Genomic DNA, 21,656 nt, shown 5'->3' with positions numbered 1-21,656 from the left:
TGACTCTACATTTATCTCAGTTATACCTAATATAAAGTGGTTTAAAAAATAAATAAACCAAAAACAATTCTGGAAATGTCTTTATTATACGCATTGTAACGCAGTAGTACCTTGACATTGAATGACAAGCATCAAAGGGTAAGTCTACATCAATCTGCAGTTACAACACCGATATTTCACTTGTGTCCCTCCCATCTTCTTCAACAGATATTCAACAAACTCGAATCAGAAACCAAAATTAGGGCAAGCAACTATGCATCTATAAACCAGTAAAACAAAATCCATTAAAAACAAAGAACATAAACAACATTCCTGTGCTTTAAAACCATACAGGCATTTGTTTCTGAAGATCTATTGCAAGATTAGATACAGGCTTAGTAAATGATCATATATTAGAGATCATACAGTTATATGATCACATTTAAAGATACATTTAGGGTTTACAATATTATGAACACAAAACACAGGCAGACCTGGGTCAATTACAATTTCTAAAGAAAAAAAAAAAAAAAAAAAAAAAAAAAAAGCCTTTGACCTTAAAAGTACAAATGTTTACTGCTTTGAATACTAACTTGTGGAACAACTGATCTTGGGCCTGTTTCATAAAACAAGTTTACCAAATTAGCCAAGCTTATTTCAGTTAGTCTGACTTATTTTGAACCAAATCAACTGACAATAAGTCAGACTAACTGAAACCTGGCTTATGAAACAGGCCACTGAAATGGACTGGTAACTCAAGATTTCTTATTAAACTTACAGAGACAACTGATAGATACTCATGGTATATAACCCAGGTCTGATTTCAATGGTCAGTGTCTTCAGAAACGTGATACAGCTAAACCACAGAGGCCTGTGAATATCAGAGCACACTTACAGCCGAACTTTGGGACAAGTACAGCCTTACATCACTTGCATTAAGCATATAGAAGGAACAAGGTTCTAAAGATGTTTCATTGACGTAAATTTACAAATGGTTAAAAACCATCCCAGTCTTCAGAATGCACTAGCAATGGAAAATACATGCTTGTATAAATCCACGTCCAGTCAACGTCACATTCATCACAACAGGACTAATGCGTTGCATAAATCAATCATTTTATCTTCGATCTTGTGGTTTTAAGAGGAATGTCTCTAAACATAAGTTACAAAAACACCTAAACAACTTATTGCAAAGCCAATGAAGCCATTGTCAAAGTTACTTTACATGTGTGACTGGAAGGATAAGATAAAGAATCTGTTCCACACTGACACAAGTACGCAGCTCAGACTTCTACAAATGCCTAGCCTGAAACTCATAAGAGATCTGAAGATGATGAAAGATTACATCCAATGTACTGAATGGAGCATGAACCTTAGGCTTAACTTCTCGGGTTTGTGCGCATCTCAAATCTTTAAACCAAGAGACCAGACTAAACAACAGAGATGGACTACAGTCTATGTGTCAAGGAAATGAAGCCTGGCATTTCCCCAAGTGGTCATCATTAGGCCTTTACCAGAGCTTAAAAACAAAACTTCATTAGTAATCAGCATGCACAGAGGTCAACAGAAACAACATTTTGTATTCCTGGAATGAACAGGATTTATGACGGGTGTGGGGAGAGCAGGGCTAGTTGTACTGTAGTGCACTTCAGAACCCCTCGTAGTCCTTCTTGTCTTTCTTCCCTTCAGCTTCAAATCCATCTGTCCCGTCGCTGTTGTCACGACGTCTCTTGCGGTTGTTCCGTACGTTGAAGCGGGAGTTCATCTGGGGCAAGGGGTCCATACCCAAAACCTTGTGAATCTGACGGAACGCCAGCAGCCTCAAGGCAAACTGTGGAGAAAGTGGCTGGTCAATACACAAATTAAAAATACTCTCTCGATTAACACGAGGCCATAAAAACGGTATGCATAATTACACAATTATCGAAAAGACATACATACATATATATAAAAATATAAATAACACATTTGCACATTACCTGAGCGCTTGACGTAATGTCCTCTCTCTGCTGCTCTTCCATGGTAGCCAGTGTATCTGTTGGATTCTTCTCACAGGGGTCTATCAATCCTGGAGCACCTGCATTACACAGGAAAAAAAAAAAAGCCAGTGTGTTAAATTGAGCATCTAGATTCCCAAGATGATTTTTATGAAAGTTGTTAGTAAATTAAAAGACAACTTTTAGTAATTCACACCAGTATAAAGCTAGGATTACTAAATGTACATTACTACATGGACCTAAGAATCAATGCAATTCCCATTAAATGGGTCTTAAGACATTATCAGAGTGCTGCATCTTACCAGACAGCAGAATGCCTGAGGAAATACATTCAAAGACTCGTCGCAGAGCATCTCCAGGGCTCATTGGTCCAGAGGCGCTGCTGATGGCCTTCTCCACCAGCAGCTCCATAGCCTTAAATTAAACACAGTAACTTAATTTACCATAATAAGTGGCATTTTGAGCAGTTTCCTCATAAGATCAAGAGTGAAGGATGATGAAATTGTTTAAACGGGACTGAAATTGATTTTGCTTTAAAACCTTTAGCAACAGCATTAAGGAAACTGTTAAATTAAGTGTAATTGAGCTACACCAAGGAGGAGGAAAAAAAAAAAAAAAAATCCTTAAAATAATTGAAACAACTGTAGGAAAGGCCTCATTTTTTGGTCAGATTTTATTGGCTATTTGACATTAAAAACCAAGCTTAACAGGCTATCCTGAGTAAAGTAGAAAGAAGCTCTTGTATAACTACAGAACAACTACCCAGGGACGTTATCAAGATGGCTGCTAAATGGAAAAGAACATGGAGTGCATGGTGTGCCTTTTAAGGGAACACTATTAGCAAGCGCGTTTTCATGGATTGATTTAATTTACTCACGTTAACAGCAACTAAGCATTTTTAATATACTCCGTTATAAAAGCTACACCATTTAAAAAAAAAAAAAACATGACATGACTACTGTCATGTTAAAATGCATTCATGTTTTACCGTTGTTCTGTGAATTTGAGAGGGCAAAAACTGCAGATCTCATGAAGGGTTTGGTAGGTAATGCAAATTTGCCATGCTGACCAACAGTAAGCTGCTTGGTTTGAAAGTAACAGTGTTTGCTGTGCTTCATACGTGGCTGCAATATTGACGATCAACCTTTTTTGCCAGAAAATTTCACAAATGCACTTTTAAGCGTCTGCTCCAACACTGTATATCAGTGTTATCAGAGAAAACTCAAAAACATGTGCTAGTGTTTAATGACATTGATATTTTTACTCACCCAGCTAGGAAAGGCAGACCAGGTGGGTACTCGCTGACAAAGGTCACGCAGTATTCGAATGACAATCACACATGACTGGAGTCCATTAGCCCTAGCCTTCAGTGCAGTGAAGTCAAGATTAGTTAATGCACAAGAACAAAAACATACAGTCAACAACATGGCGGAGAGAGAGGTGCAACACTACTGTTCACAATGGAAGCTTATAATTGGATTAAAAATAGCTAGGCCAATTGGCTTTCTTAAGCTGCCATTTCCAGCAGTATTTTACCTCACCATTAGTACAAGTACGAGTTCAAAGTTTGCAAGATTCACTTGGAATGGCTCCCTGGTAATCTTGTAAACCCTGACCTCAGTTGTCAGATACTTCACAAACATATACTTTCATTTTACAAAAGATCAGTTTGCAAGAGTAGTTGCATAGGAACTGAAGCAGTCAAGGAAATCTGCTTTACTTTGCCTGTGTATTTGCAGAGATGGCAACAACACAGTAAACTAATCAGATATTCCTTTCCTCTCAATCCCTATTCCCAAGAAAACAAAATCATTAACAAAATAAAGAAAACTAAATAAAAAAAAAAAACAACAAAAAAAAGAAGAAGAAAAAAAAAAAAAAAAAGGAAACGCTCAACATGAAAGCTCTTATCGATGACACTTTTATGCAAAGGTATTCTGCAGCCTTATGGAATCATTTTACATGCCATTTATTTAATCCAAGACTTCTGAATAAATTACATATGCAAGGATGCTTAATTTTGTAGGATCAGATCAGCTCATATACAAAAACAAAGTGCAAAAAAACAAACAAAAAAATAAATATATAAAAAATAAAAATAAATAGTACCATAATCTCCGAATTATATACTGCATCCTTGTACCACTTTTACCTCCCAAAAATCAACTTTGAGGTTTAAAATTTAAAAACAAAAAGACTAAACAACTTAAATGAACAAATAAAAAAGGAATACATCTCATAAGGCTACAAGAAGAAAGTAAAATGATGTTCCGAACCTGGAACCACTTAGCGTGGCGTAGGGCAGCCAGAGCGTCAAGGCATTTTTGCCTGTCCAAGACGTCCGCTGGGTCTTTCACCATACTCGAGGTTACATCTAAAAATGGATCGAATTGTCAAATGGTGGTGAGGAACGGGTGTTTGACCAGGTCAGAGAGACTGCCAAGAACACATTGCCACACATACCAGTCAGTTCCTGATCACTGCTCTTTCAAAATGCATCTCACATTTCACCCCATATGCAGAATCTTTCAGATCTTTTCAACAACATTAAGGATCAGCTACACTTGCCATTTGGTGCACTTCTATTTAGTCTGTGGTGTGGTGGTGAGGGAAATAGGATAGGGATGGACTTAAAGTACTAAGTTAAAAATAAAGGCCTTTGTCAAAGATACTTATAAAAAAAAACAAATAAAAAAAAACACTGAGAATGTGGCATAGTGATGTGGGATTTCTTCATTGGAGTTGGAAATGCTCTCATGATTTTATTTTTGTACTCTGCATATAGTGAGCATGACACTAATTTCTCTTGACTATTTTTAATATTCTCTTGACCATTTCAGTTACAGTATTATTGCTCTGCAATCCACCATTTGAAATTGCTGGGAATACGACAATATGGGATTTCCCAGTGCTAAAAGCTAGCGGACTAGCTAAGAAGTCATATGGTCAATCCGTAATTGCTACTACTGGCAGAGTCACACAATTACAACAGCCATCTTTCGTAAATCCACATTGTAAATCACAGGTATTCAAACACATTACTTCAGAAAACTCTTTTAAATTGTGCCATTTTGCCAATTACGGATGATCTTGTTATCTTTCAGTGGGAAAAAACAAACAAACTTGAGGATACGTTAATAATTTGTATTTTTCAAAGCTAACAGAAAAAGTTTCTCTAGTATCAGACATTTTGAAAGTGTACAATTCCTGCATTTCTTGCTTAACCAGTTGACTTGGCATTTGAGGCTAAAGTTCTTTTCTTTTGCTTAGGGCAAAAACAAATTGTGGATTCCAGTGTCGACCTAAATGAAGACTGCGGTAATAAAAAATACTTTGAGGATTTCTTTGAAAAAGTAGTCACTGTACTGATCCAGAAACATTAGAAAGATAATGATGGGCAGCAAATGGTACCAGATGTTTAAATCATGATGATGTAAAACAGGGATATCAAGGGAGATGTGCAATGTTTACAGCTGAATGAGTATTTGTAGTGACCCGCTACATTTGCATGGCAATGGTAGGTGTGGCAAAGTGTTTGAAGGTATTCAGGAGGGGGACCTTGGTCAAAAATCCTTCCGGAGCTGGTAGACGTAGCCTCAGATGGGAGACAATTTGCTGAAAATGCAAGGAGGCTTTGGGCTGGACTTGAAAAGCTTTGGATACATGAAGGCAGCAATGCGTGCTGGCAAGAAAATATGAAGCTCCCAGCAAGAGGATTAGGACATCACTGCATGCATACCTGTCATGATCGGGTTTGGAGAACCCCCATATCTCAATGTATACTGAAGGCTGTAAACCCCAGGTCCAACCAAAGATTCCTCTATCAAAGCCTTCCTCCCAAAAGCTGACTGATACTCCCCTAAGGAGCCAAACAGGAATGGTGGCATGGCCACAGAGCTTGCATTTAAGATTCCACCATTTCAGCGGCTTCTTACCAACTAAAACTCTCCGTTGTAAAGATATAAAAAGACAAACTGGTTATTGCTATGGTTGCTCTATTATTTGGGGAAATGTTGTAGCTTAATGCATTTTAACATCTGAAGAAATTAAAAGTAATATTGTTTGAATGCCAAATTTCTCAATTTGTCAATCTCTACTTGATTGCTTCTCTCAGGGGAGCACTTTCATTTTGGAACAGGGGACCTCAGAATGGTGAGCCTTCTCACCACCAGACAAAAAAATATTTGTTTCCTGTGGGGACATAGTAGGCATTCCAACTGCTCCTAAGGTTTCAGGCCCAACTCAACCATTGCTCTTCAGGAACTAAATCAGGAATTGAGTTCTTTCCTTCAACAGAAAAATACCCCTGACCAAACTCTATGACCCCTTGGGAAAGAATAAAATCATTTGGTTCTGCATAGGACACAATCCCCTTGAACACAGGAAACAAAAATGAATCTTACCCGGGACTAACTAGACTTACACAATGCAAACACTTATCATGCTTGTTTTGGGGGAGAGCTTCAAGAGCACTGGAGAAGTGTTACAAAGAAAAGACCCAGAGCACCACTGCTGGCATCGGAGATGGTTGGATAAAACCTGGTAGTGTTGAACTCGGCTCTAAAGTAACTTGAAGCCACTTGAACTGGCTTCAACCCTTTTACAGTGTGAACACGTTACAGACTTCATATGAGATAATTAGTGTAAATGAAGATAGAAAGAGGCACTTTTCCTCAGTGGTGTAACTTTCAAAGGAAAACGGTGTAGGTCATTTCTTATGCATGGCCAAGCTCAAGCACAAACCAGGTTTAATTTGTACCATTTTTCAATCGTATTTTCTCCAATTCAAAAAGGTGCAAACATTATTCTCCCATCATTAACATCTAGCACCATCTCCACAGTGCCAACAGATGGGCTCTTTAGGTTGTCAAAATCAGCATGAAATATTAATCTGATAGGTAGTCGGTTAATGTGAGCAACGTCTTTTCCAACCTCCATCCCGGGTGTTTTCCTCTCGGATGACGGGCGAGGTGAGGGTGATGGTCACCTGCATCTTGGGCTCAGCGGAGGAGGTAAGGATAATGGCAGCCTCTTGGACGGAGCCTTTTACCTCATATTTCTCCGGAGTTACCATCTGACAAACACATGGGTTAGCAGAAAACGAAGTTACGACCACTTAACTTAGATCTGGCAAACCCTGACCCAGTCCTTTTCCTGGAGGGCCAATGTCTTGGAGAGTTTATTTCCAACCTGCCCCAATACACATGTCTGGAAGTTTCCAGTTATCATGAATATACGGACCAATAATATATTGATTCTGGTGTATTTTATTAGAGTTGGATCTAAACTCTGCAGGACAGTGGTCCTACGGAAGCAGGATATGACACCACTGCTGTAAAGCATTTGAAAAACAAGTAAAATTTAAAGGACAATCTAATATTATTGCAGTTAGCACTGCATTGAACCGGTACCGTGAGCTGTTTGGGAAGATGTTCCACAATGCGTGTTAGCAGATTCTTTGTCGGCTTCTCAGAACAAAGGAGGACCAGGTTGACATTTTTATCTCCACGTAGAAGCAGCCCTTTGGCGAGAACGCCCACCCGCATCACTCCCTTCAGCACTCTGCAATGCACAAGAGGTCATGTATTGCTTTGCCCTTTTCTTTCTCTCTGCTTTGAGAAACATTAGAGCACTCTTCTCCCACCTGTCTTTGGGGGGCTCTTTCTTTTCTTTGTCCTCTTCGTTGCCCTTTGCACTTGCATCTTGGTCTGTGATGATGTCAGAGACAAGCTTAAGTGCTCGTTCAGTGATTGATACGATCTTCTGGATGGCCTGGAGCTCATCCTCAGATGGGTAAATAGCTGCATGTTTGGTCATCACATAACGATCATCTGAGGAATCAGGGCGACGTGGAGGCTGCAACAAAAACTACGCGTTATGAACCAGTTGTGATAAATAAATTTCAGTGGTAGATATGGTAGTGAAATATGAATTGATATTCCAATAAACACTCCTAGTGTGTAATGCAGGTATTATTCAGCAATTTTTCAGTGATATAATGGAGCTATGATTATTATTCTAGTCAACAATATCTACTTGAGACAGGAAGGGTCTGTTTGAACAGCATATAAAGCAACCAACCCTCCTGTTCAAGTCTCTACGGTTACTTTTGATCAGTGTAATGCACCTTTGCTGAATGAATGCACTTTTCAATAAAACGAAGATCTTACCGAATACAAACTTTTTTTTTTTTTTTATTTTTTATTAAATGGTACTGTACCTCAAACACAAACCACATGTTTTGGAAAATTCATCAGGGTTTTCCCCAGTAGTAGTAGTTCTCAGGACTTACCACTGGTCCTTGTGGTTGAGGAATGGGCATCCCAGGCCTCACTCCAAGAAGACCAGGAGGTCCAGGTGGACCCTGTGGATAACCGCCATCAGGCATTCTGCGCCTTTCGTCCCAGTGGTGCTGCTCTTCCTCCATACGTCGCCAATACATGTCCTCTTCATAGCGCCTGAGAACAATTACAATATTTAAGACTTCAAAATGCTCATGTGTAGATACTGACATATTGGAGAGAAAAAAAAAAAAAAAAGCATCACACCTCATCTCCATCCTCCAGCGCTCCTCCTCTTCACGTCTTCTCCAGTACTCTTCCTTTTGCATCTGCTTCCTCATCTTTTCCTCTTGGATCTTCCTGGCTCGGATGCTAGGCTTCACTTCCACCTGAAGATCTGGGTTTACCTTTTTCTACAAATGGTGGAAAATACAATTAACTACACTGACAAAACAATCAATTTCGATTGTTCTGCATTTATAATAACAGCAAACAAATCACGTACTAACCTTATACTGCAGTCGATGTCTCCTTCCTTTCAAATGCATTTCTTTGGCATTCGGGTCATTGAAACTGCATTCACACAGTTTGCAGTGGAACCGGATAACCTTTCCTTCATCATTCCTTACCTGAAAACAAAAACCAAAATTTTTATTTTGCACTTGGCTTAATAGCTTTAAAAGTTACTTTCATTTCCTTATTGGAACTTTCTGATACCTCTTCAACATAGTCGTGTCCGACGGGCTGAACATCACTCTGCAGTGCTGCAAGTGCTGACTGAGGTGACAGAGGGTCAGACATTTCATTCTTTAGGTCCGATGTTGGCGCAGACACAGCGGACTGTGCAGTTTTAGCTGCCTCCATCTTGGCTTCTTCATTTTTGACAGCAGTGGTCTGTAACTTGTTTCCACCTGTTTTGTTGTTAATGCATCAAAGCAAATTTTGCATTGTGTTAGGTTATATTATATAATGAATTAAACATTTTAAAGAGGTAAAATCTAAAATAAATATGATCTGTTCTGTAAACTTTCTGTAAGAACAAATAACGCTGATTCAGCAAGACACACCAACAAAGTTGATCTTGGGTGTGTTGACCTTCTTGACAGAGGTGCTGTTGACCGAGACACTGTTGGGCACTGGGCTCTTGCCCTGTGCAGCTGAAGCTGCCATGTTGTTGACCATGCTGCCAGATTTTAAGTAAGAGGCAGAAACTGAGGAAGCAGAGAGATTGGACGATGCGCTTGTGGAGCTGCTGATGTTGGAGCTGGCAGTTTTATTAGGAGCAGCTGTACTGGAGGTGGAGGATTGGGAAACAACACTGGGCTCTGTGGATGGTATTGGCTTTCCTAGTTTGGTATGCAATTTCACAACCTATAGAAACAGAATTCAATTAGATACTAGGCACATATAATCAATATCCCACCCACATGCACCCATGAACATCACATTTTGACTTATCTTGGCATTACATAATCGAGTATGCTTGTACTAATGCGGCATCCATTCCCCTTCAAACAACTTTTCACTGCATATTGTAACAGATAGAGTCCCTAAGAGGCCCTCTCTACAACGGAGAGCCAGAATCATGCGCATTCAAAAATAGTGCTGCCAAAAAACATGCTGAAAGCAGATTATTATATGCCGAGATCAGAGAGTGAGTCATGTACCTTCTGGTGTTTGGCTCCTCTGATGTGCGCAGCGTAGGCATCAGCTCCAGTACAGGAGACGTCACAGAGCTCACAGCGTAGCTGATTCTGTGTGCCGCGGGCGGAGCTCCCGCCTCCGCTGCTGCTACTGCTGCTCTGTGACAGCTTCAATGCGGCTTCTTTCTTTTTGTGCTTCTGACCCTCCAGATGCTCCTTATAGGTCTGAAAGCAGGTGATAAGATATACAAGTGCCATAATTAATGCAAACCATTTATTATGAGTATTAGGAAAACACTAGTGTCTGGGCACATAATACACAAACAGCAGCAATAAATACATTATAATAAAATACCTGGGGTCCAGCACAGCTGATCTTGCAGACATCACAGTAATGTATCTGTGGTGGTTTAGGGGGCTGTTTAGGTTTGAGTGTTTTGTTCTGCAAGGGTGTTTTCTTTGTAAAAGTACTGCCTGTCCACGCAGCAGTGGCTGCTGCGGCGACGGCCGCCTGTTTCTGCTGTTGTTGCTGCTGTTGATAGTAGGAGGAGGCAGCTGAATACACTGCAGCTTCATAGCCAGAGTATGAGGTTCCTGAATATTCAGAGAGGAGCAATTATTGGCCACAGTACAGACTGAAATTGACAGGATTGTACTGTAAATCTATAAACCTAGTTCATGCAGATCAATTGGTAGAGCATGACCCTAGCCATGCCAAGCTCATTGGTTTTGTTCAGTATTAGTACCAGGAAAAACATTTCACTTGCATTTAGGGCTGCAGCGATTCGTCGACATCATCGATTAGCATGGAATGCGTCGACGAGTCGCACCTTTAGCCACGCCCATTGCGCGAGCCTGCAATTATCCCTACTTAAGACTGTTTTTCTGCCATGTTTAACACAAAACAAGACACTAGAGCAGAAGGTAAAGGCTAGTATGGCAACATCACTTCATAGAGTTGCATACATAGAGCATTCTATTATTATACGACCGTCAGAACCACATATAGCCGAACGAACGCCTTTACATTGTCAGGATTCACAACCGCATTCAAAGCTGCGCTGAATGAACGGAACAGCACGGGACATCGAATTATGACGAGTTTAATGCACCCACAGAGACGGAAAAGTAGAAATGATTCGCGTTCATCTCAAGATCCACTGGAGCTGCCGTCAGTGCTGTGGGCACGATTGCGCGAGCTCTGAGGCGCACGAACCAAACACGCTCTCTGCACTCGTTAACAAAGCATTTAAAGTCATTGTAAGTTGTTTAAGTGTGTGATGGATAGGACAAGCCTCGACTGGGCTCATTTATTTAAAAACAGGCTGTCAACTGTGATAAAACTTCCCGGTGTTATGACGGCATTTTTGATTCTGTCGCTCTAGTGTTCTGAATGCGGTTGTGACTTCAGCTGTTCATTCATACAGAGATGTATTCAAGCAGATGTTTTAATCTGCTGAATAAAACACTTCAAGTCTCTCACCTGTAAGCAACTGCTGTCAGTCCCAAACAGTAACTGTAAATGCAGCCATAATGTGCATTTCTATTGATTGTATCACTGCCCTGTAATTCTTTCCTTTCTTTCGCTCTCTTTTTTATTAATTATTTATTGTTATTTTTATTCTCTCTTTTCTTATTTTTTATTTATTATTTTCTTTCATTTTTGTATTAATTTATTGTTATTATTTCTCTCTTTTACTCTCTTTTCTTGTCGTTTTTCTTTATGTTTTTTTTTTTGTATTGTTCTTTGTCATTTATTTTTGTAAAGTATTAATTATGAGAAAACATTTGAATAAAAGATTAATTGCAGAAGTTACTGTTATTATTTATTGATAGTTTAACTATAGAATTCATCAACTGATAAGAAAATAATAAATGGATTAATTGAAAAATAAATCGATAGATTAGTCGACAATAAAAAAAAAAAAATCATCGTTAGCTGCAGCCCTACTTGCATTCTGTTCAGCTTAGTGTCTCCAGGCCAGGGCGCAGTGTGCATTTAATTATATCAGATCACAGTTGTGAGAAAACAGAAAAATCAGCAAACATTTAGGAATAGAACAATGATGTTCTTACCAGAGTATGTGACTGCATTGGTGCTGTAGGTGGGACTCTGAGAATATGATGGGACTACAGAGGCAGCCGCCGCAGCTGCGACCGGCTGTACAGCAGAGGACACTGGGTAAATGGAGAAGGTTGAGGTGGCAGGTCTAGGGGTGGCTGGCTTTATGGCTGTAACCTGACGCGTTTGCTGGGTCTGGGTGTACGGAGTGGCACCTTGGCTGTATCCAGTTTTAGGGGCTAATGGGACAAATAAAACAAAGTTGTACAAAACATTTTACAATACATATCATTTAAAGGGTGACCTGGAGAGGATTACGGATTTAACTCTGTGCCCCTCAGATGGCATTTCTTCAAAATAATGGAAAAATTCAATTTGATTCCATTTTAATTAAAATTTTTACTAAAATTAAAAATAAATTCCATCAAATGTTACCGTTTAACATTTGGTAATAAAAAGCAACAAGATCATTTTACAGAAAATTTAGTGTTTATTGCAGAACATTTCTTCCCATTTAAATGCCAAGACATGTCAAGCATACCTGTCTGATAGTAGGATTCGGCCACAGTGGGTTGTGGCTGGGCTGCTGCAGCAGCCACAGCCGGTGTAGCTGCAGGTTGCTGGTAGTACTGTTTACTGTCATACGCTACAGCCGGAGCTGTAGACCGCACATAGGAATAGGAGTCCTGCAACAGCAAACAAAAGGCTTGTCTTTTCTTAGCCATTGGACATTGATCTAACTCTCTTGAAATTGAGAATGCATTTCAGAAACATACACCTACATACAAAAGTTTGGGGCCAGTAAGATTTTTTTGACAGAAGCCTTTCATGCTTACCAAAGCTGCGTTTGTCTTATCAAGAATACATAAAAACAGCAACATTGTGAAATATTATAATTTGGAAAAAAAAAAAAAAAAAACACAGGATGTGATGGTTACCCTGTGATGGTAAAGCTGAATTTTCAGCAGCCAGTACTTCAATCTTCAGTGTCCCATGATCCATCAGAAATCAAATATGGTAATTTGTTTTAATAAAAATGTATTAACGTTAAACACTTAATTTTTGCTTATCGTTTTTGAAAATGTGATACATTTTTTTCCTGATTCTTTGTAAGAACAGCTTTTTGTTTTTTCAGAAAATAACTTTTGTAACATTATAAATGTCATTTATTTTGATCAATTTAATGCATTTCTTGCTGAATAGAAGTAACTTCTTTGAAAACAAATCTTGCTGACCCCCAAGCTTTTGAAGAGTAGTGTATGGGAAAGACTCAAGGCGACAAATGACAAGTTTCTCCTTTCTTTTACCTGGTAGTTTTGTGAGGTAACAGGAGGCGGTGGTGGGGGTACCTCCGGCTGTCTCTGCGCATACCCGTAATCTGTGGCAGCGTGGGCTGGCTGGTATCCTCCATAAGCGCCGGCAGAAGCTGCTGCTGCTGCTACTGCAACTGGTGCAGGCCTAGCAACAGCAACCGTGGCAGCTGTAGGGGCGTAGGCTGCTGCCACCGTGTGTGCCGCCACAGGTGCTTGATGCACAGTATAGCTGGCCACTGTAGTGGGGTGGGTGTATGCTACCCCAGCGGCCGGCTGCTGACTGCAAAGGAGAGGACAAGAGGCTTAGATGACAACACTGACAGCTACGCTTACTCACAGTGCTGACCTGGAGCAATTGCATTTATTAAAAAAATAAAATAGAATACACACACACACATGGCATGGCATTTGTGGTTTAAGGGGACTCTGCATAGGCGTAATGGTTTTTAGACCGTACAAACACCAACCCTACCCCTTACAGGAAACTACTGGCAATTTATGAATTTTTTTAAGCCTTTTGTTTTACGGGGACACAGGAAGTGTCCTCAAACCATGTTTACGTTGTAGTACCCATGTTATTATGCACATTTGTGTCCTCAAACCATATATACCAGTACACACACACACACAAACACAAACTGGACTACCATTCAAAATAAACTGACAAAGGCAAAAAGGTAACAATTGTGAAACAACATACAAAATCTAACCTACTAACAAATGACCTTCAATGTAATTTTAAGACATTCATGTTAACATCTAACTCATGCCATAACAGATTATCTTTGAGTAATTCATTCATAATAGTCTTTCCTGATTGCTTGACTTAATGCACCAAATCCATTGGCTTGACAGGGAACATACATGTAGAGGAACAAAATCAAATCAGATATGGATTAAATGATTTAGCGCAGCATTTTCTTGATAAGAGGCAGACAAACATCATACAAACACTAATTCTCATCGTCCATCGGTCTGAAAGGATCACAACTATCTTGAGCTTCAACAAACCAAACCACACCAAAGGCATCCATCTCAAATCTAAAAGGTGCACTTTAAGAAACTGGGGCCATCTTCTGTCCGGCTGAGATAAATTAAATACTTAAGAGTCCTGCCTTTGCACTTGATTACTTATGACAGATATCCTGTATTTGGCCCAAGTGTTCAAGTGAGGATGAAGACCACAAGTGTGTGTCTAACTTTTCATTATCTGATGGGACACACTTAGTGTTGTAAAAACGCAAGTGTTTACATAGCTTTATTTTTATTTTAAATATGTTACTTTGCATTTTAAAATCAACTCCTAGATGTCTGTCCAGTAGTCCCTATAGCATGACCATTTAATTTGTGGTGCTTCTAATTAAGTGGTAAAAAGCAGTTGCAAACGTTGTACAAAATAAATATCACTACTACTCATCTTTGCAACAAAAAAATCGTGCAACACTTTTTTCTACCACATTATATGTAATAACTAATTATCTACCATTTTCTTCAACACGGAACGGCGGAAGTAAGCCTATAGGTGAGACTTCTGGTTCATTAGCCGTTATAGATAAATAATGAGAATAACAACGTGCAGTAAATGGTACAACGGTTTGCACTACAAACCAGTGTGTTCAGAATTAAGATAATGCATTAAAATAATAAATCGCAAGACACACAAATTTTCAATATCAAGCAGCAAAAACTTTTGTACAGCTTAAAATAGTTGGGTGCGGATGAGACCGGAAGCTAGACCCATAAAATTTTAAAATGGCCACGCCCATTTTTATGGCAAGAAATAGGTGGATATTAATATTTAACTTACATTGGAAAGGTTTCTGTGACCTCTCGCGATATCTCTAAAAAAGATATCTATAAAAAGTCTCACGATTTATTTCCAGAACATGATGCATGATGGGATACACCGAGTCTCAAATAGCACTCTGGAGTGGTATTCGAGATGGTGTGGATTTAGTGTGCGTTAAGGGCACTGCGCTTTGGCGTTTTTAAGAGCTAGGACAGTCTTGCGCAAGTGGCCAAGACGGCAAGTGTGGGTATTTGGACAAGACATCTGTGGGCAAGTGCGCAACATATAATGGCGTTGCGTTACGGGCGTCCCGAGTTCGAATACCGGTATTGTACCCATTTTTGACACCCCTGCTAAATTACCCCTCATTGAAATCGCTCAACCTACGAGACTGGGGTCTCTGCAGAGCAAAAGTGGGCGTTTCTGACTTTGTAGGTGTTTTCAAAGTGCTGGGTGTTTCTAAATCATGCAACAAAAAATGACCCCCCTTACCTGACCCCACCCCTAAACCTACCATGACTATGATGTAAGCCAATCAGGTAACATGGTCTAAAAACACCCCAATCTGGCAACTCACCATTACTTTACTGCAGAGATCTATACTTGAAACATACCAATACTAGGGGGTAATAATCTGGCAGGGATCAGAATTCGACAACACTGGCTCGAGGACATTTACCGATCCTGCCCCTCTCCCACTTCACTTCCTATCTGCTCTCCGCTGTCATGTCATATAATAAAGTCAAGACAAAACACCAAAAAATAAATATATTCTTTAAATCTACTACTACTACTACTACTACTACTACTATCCATCCATCCATGTATAAAGTGCAGACACTTCCAAACTGTCAAACCATCAATCCCAATAGAATGCTGACACCTGTCAAGAATAGCAAACACCAAGCTAGGAAAACTGCTCAGAAATATGATCCAGCTCAGAAATAACTTCACATCACGGCTACTTTGACAAATGGACGCACGTTCTTTCACTGTATTATGGCACATAAAGCCAAAACGCCTCAACAAGATTAGGATTACTTCAAAGACAACTTAAAATGAAAAACGTCAACCTAGGCCAAATAAACCCCTGAAAATGCGGATCAGTAGTGACATTCAAAGAGTCCTTGAAGGCGTCCGTGAAGACATCGCCCTTCCCCACCCACACGCACACATTTTGTCAATTATTCATCTAAAATGAAAATCAGTCATTTTAAAAGAACGATAAAGTGTCAAAAACGAGTTTTTAAATAGTGTTGGGCGACCACGTACAGTCGCCTTTCCGTCTCAAAAACACTTGAGTGTAAAGAAGACCGTTGAGATGGACGGTCATGCGCAGAGCCGCTCCAGTGCAGAACTGGAGGAGATGACAGCTGCAGTCTGCTCGCGCTGCTAGCTTTACTTTGGCCGCACTGGCTAGATTTGCAGTTTATTCAAACACCTCAATACAATAATAAGTTCACAACAGTATTAATATCTTTAAAAAAAAAAAACGTCCCATGTTGCGGATAAAAGCAGATAAACCCTCAGAGACAAACGTCGTGTTTACAAGGCAACCCGATCTGATATTAGCATAAACAGTATTTATTACGCCTAGCCCATTAGTTACAAACCAAAATGTTTTAATATCTGTACATTTTAGTTACACATTTAACAAGTATTTATTTTAAACTATGATTGCACGGGTTTAAACTGTGCACCTGGGCTTGGTTACGACGCCGGATGTTTATATAACGTTAAACAGAAATTGAATCAAACTGTATAGCTGTACAATAACGCCTTGTTTGTAGTTCATCCAATAATGTCAATTTATCCGTAAAATGCCCGCCCAAAACACTAATAAAAACTCGTGTCGATCTCTCTCCCTAGCAAAACAGATTTATGTAAATAAAAAAAAAAGACACAAATACATAAACAACGCATTACTGACTATATAATAAACATATGCATTTAAAATATCATGTAATAATGCTTCATTTCCTCTCCAGTTGTTCAGTTGAAGGTTTAAAGCATGGCCAATCGCCTCCCTCCCCTACCCCCACCCGGACCCAGCAACAAAGGCGGAGGGGCCAAATCCCACCATTACTGTATCACCACTATCACCGCATTAAACATCTCGGCCCTTACCTGTACTGGGCCGCAGCACCATGGGTAAATCCAAAGTAGTTGCCGGTGGCCATTTTGACATCTTCACCTAGCCGGCTGGGCACTGAAAAACAGGAAAGATTAATGGAGGGTAAACGACTGTGTGCAATGGCAACCATGATGAAGAGCCGTATCATGCAGAGGAAGAAAACACGCAGGAGACTACGACGAAATAAACCCTACCGATCCCCGCACACCCATAACATCTTAATCACATCCGCTCTTGTTGATATCACGTCTAACGTTTCAATGTGTTTTTAAAAAGCCAATTTTACTCACCATAGGTGAAGGAGACTACTGGACATATGGGAATCATTGGTTTCCTATTCTCTTACGAACTCTGACTCGTAACCCTGCCTTTTTATATGAGAAGGTCGTACCAGGATATAGCGCTTACCGCACATGCGCGTTTGAACGTTGTGAGAGATGGGAAGTGTAGTTTCAACCATTTCAAGGTCGACGAGTACAGCTTTTAATCCAAAAACACACAAACAGGTAACTTTGTGTATGATTGTGATATAGGACTGACAATGTGACCATGTTACATAACTTGAAACAAACTGTGAAATAATTAAAACGCTGAGTAATTTAAATGCATTAATTCAGTTGTGGCTGTAATTTTTTTTTTGAATATACACCAAATATTAACTCTGATATTTTGTATTTTGTATTTTTTTTAACACTTGTGACCATTTTTGTTCACTATATGTGAGTGAATTTAATCATTCACTCGAACAGTTCTTTAAGAATAGGTTGATAAAATGTCTATTTATGACAAAAAAAATAAAAATAAAAATCTATTTAAGAAAAAAATCTCCCTCTGCATGCAGAATATGCAGGTAGCGAACAAAAGTATTCATGCCTAACGTTACACACCCCAGAAATAGTGTTAAAGAGATATATTTATATGAGTTTTATCAACGTCATTGCATTAATTCTCCACCACTTTCGCTCTTTTATGTGAACGAGTTTGACGAACATTCAGTTGGTCTAAACACAGAACGAGAAGCATTCGTTTACTTTAAAGATTTGTCGTTTCTGTGGTGCTTTGCGTTAAAGAAAAAAAACCCCCAAAAACACATTTCCCACAATGCCCTCTGAGACGTTATTAGCCATATGGTTGGTTCTCGATTCCTCGACTTCCCGCCGCTGAGTGTGACTGACTGTTGTAGCCCACTGCACAACGTTAAATGTAAGTCCTGTTCAATTCATACTAAAGCTAATAGTAAACTGTCTATTTTAGACACGCACTTGTTAAATAAATGAACAACCATGAAGAGTCATACAAAACCGCTTCTAATGTGAATATGTAATCCAGGGCCTATCTTTCCACCTTAGTTTTGGGATGCAGAGGCCCATAACCAGCCCCGTTATTCTCGCCGGTGTTGATGTACACGAGTTAGTTTTGGTCGAACAAACAAATTAAGCAGTTTCATGGCGTCCATTCCCGTATATGGAGGCAAATCGGTGAAGCGAAGTCATCATTGATCGGGAAGCCTTAAGTCTTTCTCTTGCTTGATGGCTCATTTCGACCAAGATGACAATCCTCTGTCTCGTGCTCCGCGATCGGTGGAGGGGATGCTGCTGGAAGTTTGTAAAAATCAATGCAAAATTCATATCGTCTGGATTTAAAAAAAGCAAAAACATTGCAAAGTGTATGTAGCAAAGCTATACAAAGTAGCTAGCCCTTTCAGTCTATGAGCTAGCCCTACAGTTTAAAGCTAGGAAATATGTGTAGTAGGTTTTTACAAGATTTAATTTAGTACTTTTTGAGATCCAGTTGGTCTTCTAAATAAACTAGTATTTCCGCCGTTATTATGGGAATATCAGGGAATCTCACAATTGGATTCTAGGTCAGAGAAAGTCTGGGAAATTAATAAAATATTAAAATAACCCCCACTGTGTCTGTGCTCATATGTTGTTGTTGTTACTGGTTTTTTTTCACCCATACCAATATGGTTCATAATTTGTTAGTAAGTAAACTCTTACTATTGATAAGTAAACCTTTTAAATAATTTGGAGTAATTGGAATGATTTGTTCTGAGGAATCACTTGTGTTTTTGCCTAGAAACAATACTGTGTGACTCTTGTGCATTGATGACACATGTAGCTAATATAGATATGGCATTTGTTATTTAGGGGATTTTATTAAGAATCTATGTTTTATTAGTATTCATGTATTTAACATTTACATTGTTTCAAAAACTACAAGACAATTTCATTAAATTCCGTGATGTAGCAGATAGTATAAAGCACAGGTTTTCACATCAAGGGCCCCTTGCTAAATAGAGACTGAACAGCGGCCTGCTGTTACATACAAAATAAAGCCGAACATACCTGGAAAAACGTATATTCACTACTGGAATGAAGTTCCACAAGTGATCTTGAGGGGGCAGTGTTGAATCATATTTTACATGAAATTGTACTTGTGTTCAGCAGGATGCCTAAGTCAAAAGAAGTGCTGTCTTCCACTTCAGGAAGTGGTTCAGACAGTGATACAGAAACAAAGGTATGAACACTGATTTACACAAATGCAACAAAATTAGTATAGCCTTTCCAACTGGAAAATTGAGTTTATGCTTCCTGATTTGAATTTAACTTGAAATCAGCAGTGGATGTTTAATCTGAAAAATATGCTGCAGGGCTGAAAGGTCATGTGTTTGTTTTTGTCTCCTTATTTCTACCAAAGGCCAAAAGAAAGAGGGCAAGTGCTCCTGAGAAGCCTGCTAAAAAACAGAAAAGTGGAGAGACCTCCAAACCCAGCGGCTCTGCTAAGAGTGATAGAAACAATGATGATAACATGTTCCAGGTTGAGCTTTTCAACATTTTTGTCCTGACCGCCCTATCAGGGTTTATTAATGACCAAATGATTTTACATTATCCCATATACAGTAGAACTGCTTACCAAATAAATAAATGCATGGACATGTAATATTGATCTGACATTAAATTATCTTGTAGATTAGTTTAAAGCGCTCTACTAAGAGCCATAGTGCATTGAAACATAAAAAACAATCTTGCTGGCAACAAGATTAACATCAGTTTATAAAATGTAACTGTAACCCATCTCTTATCGGGTTCTTTTTATTCCGGTTTATGTAAATTCTCGATAGAACTCCTATAGAATGCCAGTAACTAGCAATTTCTTCTGTTTGAATTTATTTTTGAATGTTTTGAGTGTAATAATGAAAGTTTAGTATGGTTTGATTTTGGAGCTGTTATTACTGTCCCTGGTGGCTCATTCGTGTTTTGATATGTGACAGATTGGAAAGCTGAGATACGTCAGTGTCCGAGATTTCAAAGGCAAGGTTTTGATTGATATTCGAGAGTACTGGATGGACCAAGCTGGTGAGATGAAGCCTGGAAAAAAAGGTAATTATGGGGCATGGGGCCATTGTATTTAATGTATTTTTGTGTCATTCTACTTTGACCTCTTAGTCGAACAAATATCTTTCAGTGCAGGTAAAATGTTCCTGTGTGTCTTGCATTTTATTATTGTGCCATAATAGTTTTGTTCCATCAATTGTATTGAATTACCCTCAGGCATTTCATTGAATCCTGAGCAGTGGAATCAGCTGAAGGAACAAATGTCGGACATCGATGATGCAATTAGAAGATTGTAAGAGCTCTTTGTGCAGTGAATGGTTGTCTGGTTCTTTTTAGAGTTCCATACTTTGGTACACGGGGACTTTAACGAAATGTTTCCTGTTTCAACTTGTGCTATATGTATGCTGTTCAATTTGAAGAGACTTTTTTTTTTGTTATGTTATTGTTCATTTCCAGTTGTCTGCTGTTAAATGTTGATGTGTGTGAATAGTAAGTCTTGACTGGGTGATTTGTTATTTTAATAGTACAATAGCTGCATTGTTCTCATACTCTGCCTACATAATAAAGGCTTTTTTGGTTTGGAGTCTTTAGTCTTTTTTTTTTTTTTTGATTGAGTATAAAAATATTAATCATGTTATGTTTTGTTCCCTATTTCATAGTAAAGTGCACATTTTTAAACTGGAAGTTGTTGTGATCTTGTCAATAAACAGAGCAGTAATGGATGACCTAAAATGAAGGCGTTTGGCACTTTATGATGCTTGTTGTGTCCAGTCCTGAGTGCTTGTGTGTAATTTGCTCGCCTTCGTGTGGAAGCAGGAATTATAATGGTCCATACACCCACTCAAACAGACCAGACTCCAGAATAAAAACTTGACTGTCCAGAAGAGCCATCTTGCATCAATTGCATTTGCTGTCTAAATTAAATCACTCTTAAATCATGGTAGCCACTGTATTGCCAGCACGTCTTTGAGACAATATGGTTTATGGTGTTGCGTGCAAAGCAAGCATTATTGGGGTAGTTTGTGTAAGGGGTAACCACAGTGCAAGCTTTTTTTTTGAGATGCAGAGGTTCATACTGTGAATAAATATTTATAAGATTAATCTACTTTTATATTGTTTA

At 39.1% G+C, this 21,656-nt stretch overlaps 2 protein-coding genes across 4 annotated transcripts; one reads left to right on the top strand and one right to left on the bottom strand.

Moving 5' to 3' along the window:
- Positions 1-67: 67 nt before the first annotated feature.
- On the bottom strand, positions 68-17,640 carry zfr (zinc finger RNA binding protein). 2 transcript variants are annotated; one of them, XM_058775398.1, is made up of 20 exons: positions 17,489-17,640; positions 17,192-17,273; positions 13,270-13,555; positions 12,504-12,648; positions 11,977-12,201; positions 10,256-10,494; positions 9,925-10,125; positions 9,325-9,628; positions 8,975-9,168; positions 8,767-8,886; positions 8,525-8,670; positions 8,269-8,434; positions 7,621-7,832; positions 7,388-7,538; positions 6,909-7,050; positions 4,253-4,350; positions 3,245-3,340; positions 2,279-2,390; positions 1,959-2,056; positions 68-1,810 (listed from the first exon to the last, which is right to left on the bottom strand). In XM_058775398.1, the coding sequence occupies exons 1-20, from the start codon at positions 17,523-17,525 to the stop codon at positions 1,628-1,630; spliced, it is 3,237 nt and encodes a 1,078-aa protein (XP_058631381.1). In that variant the 5' UTR covers positions 17,526-17,640; the 3' UTR covers positions 68-1,627. The 2 variants fall into 2 exon arrangements, 1 of the variants encoding a protein (XP_058631381.1); XR_009271288.1 differs by lacking the exons at positions 68-1,810; positions 1,959-2,056; positions 4,253-4,350 and having other exon boundaries at positions 2,363-2,390.
- A 652-nt stretch (positions 17,641-18,292) lies between these two features.
- Positions 18,293-21,119, top strand: sub1b (SUB1 regulator of transcription b). 2 transcript variants are annotated; one of them, XM_058775399.1, is made up of 5 exons: positions 18,293-18,401; positions 19,649-19,718; positions 19,899-20,018; positions 20,473-20,581; positions 20,753-21,119. In XM_058775399.1, coding segments are annotated over exons 1-5 (381 nt in total). In that variant the 5' UTR covers positions 18,293-18,399; the 3' UTR covers positions 20,833-21,119. The 2 variants fall into 2 exon arrangements, with proteins under 2 accessions (XP_058631382.1, XP_058631383.1); XM_058775400.1 differs by having other exon boundaries at positions 18,316-18,401; positions 19,646-19,718.
- Positions 21,120-21,656: the final 537 nt, after the last annotated feature.

The sequence above is a fragment of the Onychostoma macrolepis genome, chromosome 05, assembly GCF_012432095.1.
Source record: "Onychostoma macrolepis isolate SWU-2019 chromosome 05, ASM1243209v1, whole genome shotgun sequence".
NCBI lineage: Eukaryota > Metazoa > Chordata > Actinopteri > Cypriniformes > Cyprinidae > Onychostoma > Onychostoma macrolepis.
This window is presented reverse-complemented; position numbering and strand designations above follow the sequence as displayed.

Excerpts from the sequence above, each read along its gene's own strand:
- zfr (XM_058775398.1), bottom strand. The coding sequence starts at position 17,525 with ATGATTCCCATATGTCCAGTAGTCTCCTTCACCTATG. Across the intron at positions 7,051-7,387 it reads ATCTTCCCAAACAGCTCACG|ATGGTAACTCCGGAGAAATA; the intron begins GTACCGGTTCAA and ends TGTGTTTGTCAG. Across the intron at positions 1,811-1,958 it reads ACATTACGTCAAGCGCTCAG|TTTGCCTTGAGGCTGCTGGC; the intron begins GTAATGTGCAAA and ends CTTTCTCCACAG.
- sub1b (XM_058775399.1), top strand. Across the intron at positions 20,019-20,472 it reads ATGATGATAACATGTTCCAG|ATTGGAAAGCTGAGATACGT; the intron begins GTTGAGCTTTTC and ends GATATGTGACAG. Across the intron at positions 20,582-20,752 it reads GATGAAGCCTGGAAAAAAAG|GCATTTCATTGAATCCTGAG; the intron begins GTAATTATGGGG and ends AATTACCCTCAG.